Here is an 8095-nt window from a genome sequence, read left to right as displayed (position 1 = left end):
AAAGTTACATTTACATAATACAATTAAGTGTAAAATTGCATTGTATCTAAAAAAAGACACACCTTCATGAAAAAAAACCTTTTTTGCTCAAAAATGTTAACTATCATCTGAGCTTTCAATGAGTCATAATCACTGATCACAGATTACCATAACAAATACAATAATGAAACAAATTTGAAATATTGCAAGGATTATGACAAGAGACATGAAGTGAGCAAATGCTGTTGGGGAAAAAAAAAAAGCCTCCAATAGACTTGTTTGATATAGGGTTGCCACATACCTTCAATTTGCAAAAAAATGCAATATCTGCAAAAGTTTAAAAAAGTGAAGCACAATAAAAGGAGTTGTGTTTGTAATAATGAAGTGTGTAAAATTGTTGTGAGATAAGATTGACACTTTTTTACTGAGACAATTAATTTGGATCTAAAATGAGCCATCCGATGTTTATTTGCTGGAATGGAGAAATACGGAACAGACTTGTTAGCGCTCAACATACACAGTGGTTGTGGATTGGCGGTATTTACAAATAGTGTCTCTCTCATTGTACATGCTTTGAGGTCAGGCACTCTTTGTTTCCCTTGTATTGATACATTGCTCAACACAGACAGATGCTCAGTGAATATTTGTTAAAAGAAAAAATGTCATTAATATAATAGAATTTTGTGACCCAAAGAGGATATTGATTAGGACTGATTAGGACCTTCAATGACAGAATTAAAGTATTAGCTAAAAATTGGACAAGGCATTAACAGTTGATTTCCAAATCCTCTTTAGAAATCAAATTGTATTTTAACTATTATATTTTGATTTTTAAAAGTTAATGTTTGATGCATTCCTTCCAACTAATCTAAAGTAGGAGTGAAGTGACATGAATCACACAATAAATTCTCATTTATTTGTTTATATAACTTAAAGAAAATCTCCTAGTCTCTCAAAAATGATCATGAAGGTGCATAATTCTATTTCCAAATGCAAATGAAGAAAATGAAAACATGAAGAATGAAGAAAATAACATTTTCCTGCCCAAACTCAGCAAGTTGTGCATAGGACCAGAGAAAGCTATGTACATGAAAGTGTTTTCAAATTGCTAATTTCATGTAATTAAATTATTTTGCATGTCTTTTTGGTGTAGCTTATTCAGAAAAAATACATAGCTGTTAAAAAACAACAACAACAACAACAACAACAACAATAACAAAATCCAAGCTTGTACTTAGTGTATCTTCCAAATGAAATTTTGTTACCTTTAACAACCCAAATTCTGATCTTTCTATTTCCTAGTAGGTCAAAGAGATAGGCTCTCTATCACACATGCATTTCACCTTGGGTCAATCCTGTGTCTGAGAGTTCCTGCAGGAAGTGATATAATTGGTGTCTTTTTAGGACATTTCACATTAGAGGCTCAAAAGGTCTACCTTGCTTGAGGACTTGCTCATGGATCTCTTAGATATATGGAGCTTTATAATACTGACACCTCTTTCATTTAATGAATAATGAATATTTATTTCATTTATGAAATAATCGGTGCATAATTTAAATTCACAGTTAGTGGTTTGAATGTAAAAATGTTTCGTGTTGACCCACTGACAATGTTGTTTTCTGTTATCTTTTTAGTGCTTATGATTAATATCCATTAAATAACTTAGCTTCTTGTCTTGTAGATGCTTTTATTATAAATGAATCTTGGAGATGTGATCCTATATGGACACAACTAACAGAGGAAGTCTAACTATTCTTACTGACGTTTGATCTTTCTCATTTATCTTTTTTTTTTTTTTTCGTCTCAGATAAATCTAAAAGGTTCTAGACAAGTAGCACATAATGGCAAATGGACATAGCATTTCTGTTATATTTTCCTAAAGAATGAAAACAAGAGTCCTGTGTTGGTGAGAGTATTTTATGATTTTTCTTTGCTGATGATTTTGGAAATTCAAGATCAAGTGCCAAAAGAAAAAGATATGCTGGATTTTCATGGCTCTGACCAGTCAGGTACAGTGAAATGAAATTCAATACCAAATTCACTGACAGTAGTTTGGGAATTATTTTTTGAGTGTATTGTGAAAAAAAAATCCCACAATTTATATTACAAAAAGGATAGAAAACTGATGACAGCCAAACTTTTAAGCAATTCAGTATTTGTAAGAAAAGAATAAATGGTTCGAGATCTTAATGGAATAGAAAAGTGACATGTATGACATATTAGAACTAGAAAAGTGACATAGTTGGGGATTCTGAACAAGGATCACCAACATTTTTTCTGCCTCACTGCAAAATTAGCTATAATTTCCCGTGATACTGACTTCATTCAGTAAAGAATGTCTCCATCATTTAGAACAGAGATGAGATGCTATGATGTCTGGCTAGAGGACTTTACAGATGGCTGTCATTGTACGTGTACGCTTTAGAGATACTGTGATCATCATTAACGCAGCCAGGGCATATTTCATTGGAATCTGTGTAAACTGTCCTAAAGTAGAAAACAAAGAAATTAATGAGTCTGTTTTTCATGTCATTGTGGCCATGGAATGAAGATTATGCAAGTCTGTTTTTATTGCCACACCCTTTTTGGAGATATATAAGAGTCCCAGGGCTGATGGCAACATTCACACTTGGGAAACGCACGTCCATATCGAACAAAATCCCCAGCTCCTGACGCTATGAGCTACTACTATGGCAACTACTATGGTGGCCTGGGCTGTCGATGTGGAAGCCTGGGCGGTGGCTATGGCCTAGGCTATGGCTGTGGTTACAGTGGCTTCAGAGGCCTAGGGTGGGGCTGGGGAGGCCACAGATATGGCTGCTGCCGCCCATCATGCTATGGAGGTTATGGATTTTCTGGCTTTTATTGAAAATGAAAAAGACTGTTGCTTTGGGACTTCAGAACTCTAATACCACCCTACAGCTAATTCTTTCAAGTCTGTCTCTGTCCAATGAAATTCAGATGCTGCTCTGACCATCTGGCTCTATGTACAGTGAAAAGGACCAGAACTCACACGGAAGCCCTGAAACTGACCACCACCACCACCTCATTCCATGAATTCATTGGGAATTCTACAGATTGTCACCTGTGGCATTTCTGTGGCCAATTTTCAATAAAGCTATATCCTTTTACTTGATCTCGTGTCAATGTTTGCTAATTTTTAAAGTTACCACATGGACCGATTATTGTGCTTTAGTATTATTACTCTTTCAGGGATCACCTCTCCAGAGAACTTTGTGTTACATTTTTGTTAAAAGAATAGTCTCTTCTTTTGACCTCAGCTTTAAAAGTTAAGTTTTTCTCTGGTTTCTTTAAACACTTCTACCTATTTTCCAACAAAAAATCATCCTATAGGAAGCAAATGCATTTTTTTCTTCTTAGTGATTTTTGGAAGCTGGGTATTTCTTTACAGGGCCAATGAGAAAGCTTTTAATTACCAGACAAGGAAGGATAACAAGGGAAGTTGAAGTAATTTGGGGTTTGGCAAGAAAGAAGAACACAGATTTGAAAGAGATTGTCCTAGACGGTTTACCATATACGACTGTGGGTTTTTTTTTTTTTTTCTTTCTTTCTTTCTTTTAAGCTGTAGCAGAAGAACAATGAGAGAGACTGCCGGTCTTTATTTCCCTAGAGATTTACATGTAGTTCGCTGAAGGATGATTGAACTAAAGAAAAACCAAAGACGAAAGGAAGAGCCTTTGGAAGTGATTTGAGGCTAAGCTGCTCTAAACCTGGCATGAACAGGGTTCTAGAACTGTGCCTTGCACAAAACATGAGTTCGATAAATATTTATTACATAAATAGAATTAATTAAGAGAACCTATGGTGTGTCAGATATTTTGCAAGGTATATATGTATATATATATATATATATATATATATATATATATAATCATTTAATTTTCTTAATACTCCAAAACACAGGAATTAAAGTATAAAAAAGCTTTTTAAGTTTTCAAACAACTCTAAGAGGTAGTTAGAAGAGTGGATAAATAGAGAATTTGGAGACAAACAGGCTGGCATTGTGCTCTCTTTTCCCTACTAATTGTATGACATAAGACAAGTTGCTTAACTTCATTGATACACTTTTGACCAATTAAATCTGACCATAATTTTTACTATCAAGAACTGTCACAAAATAAACCTACCCTTCACTACATGCATATGTATGCAAACAAAAACTATATATCATGGTGTATAGAACAGTAGGTAATAGTGTTAATTTCTTAGGGTTGTGGGGCGCCTGGGTGGCTCAGGGGGTTAAAGCCTCTGCCTTTGGCTTGGGTCATGATCACAGGGTCCTGGGATCAAGCCCCGCATCGGGCTCTCTGCTCAGCAGGGAGCCTGCTTCCTCCTCTCTCTCTCTCTCTGCCTGCCTCGCTGCCTACTTGTGATCTCTGTCTGCCAAATAAATAAATACAATCTTAAAAAAAAAATTCCTAACAAGATGGGATTGGGAGGGAGACAAACCATAAGTGACTCTTAATCTCACAAAACAAACTGAGGGTTGCTGGGGGGAGGGGGTTTGGGAGAAGGGGGTGGGATTATGGACATTGGGGAGGGTATGTGCTTTGGTGAGTGCTGTGAAGTGTGTAAACCTGGTGATTCACAGACCTGTACCCCTGGGGATAAAAATATATGTTTATAAAAAATAAAAAATTAAAAAAAAAATTCCTAGGGTTGTTGTAACAAGATGTCACCAACTGGGTATCTTAAAATAAGAGAAACTTATTATCTCACAGTTCTGGAAGCTAGAAGTCCAAGCTCAAGGTGTTTGCAAGGCTGTACTCCCTCTCAACAAGGCTATAATCCTCCCTGGCCTCTTCCTAACTTCTGGTGGTATGCTGGCAATCTGGTATTCCTTGGCTTGCGGCCCAGAAGTAACAACTCCAATCTCTGCAGTCATTGTTACACTGTAGGCTCCCTGTGTGTGACTATGTCTCCCTCCCTTTAAGACTCTCTGTCTCTGTGTCCAAATTTCCCCTTCTTATATGGACACCAGCCAAAGTGAATAATCATCTTGACGTAGAGCCCACCCTAATGAACGTATCTTGACCTCATCTCAACTTGCTTCAACTGCAAAGACCCGATTTCACATCCACAGGTATGGGGTGGGCAGGTGAGGTCTTCAATATATCTTTTGTGGAGGTATAGGTCAACCCATAACAGTGACCAATATTTTCTGCTTAATATTACTTTATTTAGATTACGTAAGTCAGCAGAGGATCGACTAGGAGCAGTGATTCAACCATTAGAGTTTTGGCTTAGTGTTAAAATTCTTTTCACAATTCTAAGTATTTCTTTCTGTAACTGAGAGATTCGAGGAGAGAAGATGATGACTGATTTAGAATGGATTGTGTTTCAGCTGACAATTAGAAGGTCATTTATAACTGCCCATTAGAGAGCTTGTGGTTTTAATTTATATCCTCTCATAAATATGTACAGCCAAGCAGCCTCATAAACAAAAGCAGAGACATTAGCCCAAGGCAGCTCATAATTGATTTCAGAGAACTGGTTAGTGATTTTTTACTATCTGCTCAAATTAACTATGCAAATCATGATCTTTCCTTAAATTTGCATTGTCAAAGAGATGTCACCTTTATAAGATGATGCATACTTTCCTCCATGTCTTTCAGCTCACCTCTTAGGCAAACCTAGTCACCCCCAAAGCCTACTTCAGGCTTTTTTCAATTGTCTATTCTTGGAAATAACAACATAAATATTATGTCCCACCAAAATTATACTTCCCTCATTTCTAGAATTTCTCAACTTATTCTTTGATTTTTCAATAGGAGATAATTGGGTAAAGCCATGTCTTGGGCCTTGGAGCAATTTCTTTTACAGCTCTCTTACATAAATTCCATTACAAGATTTGTAAAATTGAAAAACTGGAAGGAATAATTAACTCACAATGCTTCTTTTTAGTAGTAATAGCCTATGATCCTTTAGAAGAATCCAGGTAATTTAAAATATAAGTTAGTCTTCTCAGGGTTTGGGGTGAAGCAGGGGAGCTGGTAAGCCTTCTGGCATAATAGCTTTTTTTCCATATCCTGAGCAACTCGATTGTTCCAACAAATTCCTGCTGGGTATATGTTTGGCTAATTGAAGAATTATTTCAGAACCAGCCTGCCCTAATACTTGATTAAAGCAATCTCCTACATCCACTTCCCATGAACAAGGCCCTTGGTGCCCTTAATTGTTAATATTTCCAACAATTTTTTCAGTCTAACAATTACAAGAACTCCCTCCACAGATTTTTTTTTTAACATTAAGTTCTTAGATTTTCTTAATGTTAATAAAACTAGATCTTAAGAACTTTAGGGAAGAACAAAACTTTCTAATTCTTTTATTGTTTGCCTGAGAAAGTTAGAGGCAAAGGGATAAAGACTTTTGCAAATGTTCCAGCTCTGAAGAGCATTTGATTTTGTCTAATAAATGCTATTGTATGCATTCATTCATGGATCCTTTATTTTGCAAACTTATTTTTAAGCCATTTATTATTATTATTATTTTTTTACTTAAGATGTATTGGTTTGCATGCTGTTATTTATTTATTCATTTATTTTTTTACATTTGGAAAAAATTTTTTTTTAATTTTTTTTTTCAGCATAACAGTATTCATTATTTTTGCATCACACCCAGTGCTCCATGCAATCCGTACTCTCTCCAATACCCACCACCTGGATCCCCCAACCTCCCACCCCCCGCCCCTTCAAAACCCTCAGATTGTTTTTCAGAGTCTGTAGTCTCTCATGGTTCACCTCCCCTTCCAATTTCCCTCAACTCCCTTCTCCTTTCCATCTCCCCTTGTCCTCCATGCTATTTGTTATGCTCCACACATTTGGAAAAATTTAAGATGATATAAAAATTATGCCTTAAAACTGTTGGCTGACTATAGAAGGAAATTAGGAGACTGATATATTTTCACCACTTTTATTAAAAAGGATCATGGTTTTTATCATTTTCCTGAGTAAATTCTGTGCTTTTTATTTAATGATAAAAGAAAAGTGATGTGGATAACAGGTGATATTTAAAAAGTACTTTAGAAAGATAATATAATTAATGGTTGGAGAGTATTGTTATTTTATAGGAGAACTACTTGGTGTTATGAAACCTGTTTTTAAAACTGAAATGTAGAAAAGGAGTACTTTGAAGATAGAAATATCTTTTCATCATAGCCACAGATTTGTTTTGAAAAATGCAAGCTAAACAAAAAGAAAATGAACAGAGTGCTTTACAAGCAAGTTCAGACCTTCTCTCAAATATGAAAGGAATGGTTTTATAAACTTGTCTGTGCAGTTTTTACCAGAAGAATTTGATGTATCTTCAAGGATTCTTAGTCCCACTCTTACTTTTTTTAAAATATTTTATTTATATTTGAGAAAGAGAGAGAGCACAGGTAAGCAGAAGGGCAGGCAGAGGGGCAGGAGAAGCAGGCTCCCAAGTGGGCAGAGAGCCTGTTGCAGGGGTCAATTCCAGGACCCTGGGATCATGACTTAAGCTGAAGGCAGATGCATAACTGACTGAGCGACCCAGGTGCCCCTTAATCTCACTCTTAAAGGGATATGGAAGTTCCCACATAGAGGGTTGCAATGCAGGCTGCCCTGTCCACCCAGTGAAATCCTTCGCTCCTGACACCATGAGCAACAACAGAAATCCCTAAAGAGAAGCCTGGGCTGTGAGTTTGGATGTGGATGGGGTGGTTTCCATGGACGGATCTATAGATGTGGCTCTGGGTATGGGTATGGAGGTATCGCCTATTTAGTAGTTGGTTCTCTGGCTTCTACTGAATTACTGTCTTGATTAACTGATGACTGGGTACAAGAGGCAGACTTGACAAAGTAGACTGCAGACTGAAAATTCACTATTAGCCTAATAGGTCCAAATACTCAACAGCTGTATCTCCAAAACAGCTTACTCTGTTGTTGTACTTATGTCTTCAGACAACTTTTACTTGTTCTTCAAAGCTGAGGAAAAATAGACTCACACTTAATCATCAAGGTTTGGTGTTAAAGAGGCTTGAGATTTGAGGTTTGGCTCCATTACTCCCTAACTCTTGTAAGCTTGAACGAGTTAATCTCTAGATGCTTTCATCTCCCCTCAGCAAATTGTGTG

General features: G+C 36.5%; 1 protein-coding gene across 1 annotated transcript; it reads left to right on the top strand.

The window, feature by feature from the left end:
* The first annotated feature begins 2625 nt into the window (after positions 1-2625).
* Positions 2626-3038, top strand: LOC116567522 (keratin-associated protein 19-6-like). The gene has a single exon (XM_032302607.1). It carries the CDS (start codon positions 2658-2660, stop codon positions 2847-2849), a length of 192 nt encoding a protein of 63 aa, XP_032158498.1. The 5' UTR covers positions 2626-2657; the 3' UTR covers positions 2850-3038.
* The last annotated feature ends 5057 nt before the right edge of the window (positions 3039-8095 follow it).

The sequence above is a fragment of the Mustela erminea genome, chromosome 1, assembly GCF_009829155.1.
Source record: "Mustela erminea isolate mMusErm1 chromosome 1, mMusErm1.Pri, whole genome shotgun sequence".
NCBI classification, from domain to species: Eukaryota; Metazoa; Chordata; class Mammalia; order Carnivora; family Mustelidae; genus Mustela; species Mustela erminea.
The sequence above is the reverse complement of the archived record's forward strand: the minus strand, read 5'-3'. Positions and strand labels throughout refer to the sequence as shown.

Bases quoted from the DNA above. Each gene is read 5' to 3' on its own strand.
- LOC116567522 (XM_032302607.1), top strand. From the start codon at position 2,658: ATGAGCTACTACTATGGCAACTACTATGGTGGCCTGGGCTGTCGATGT.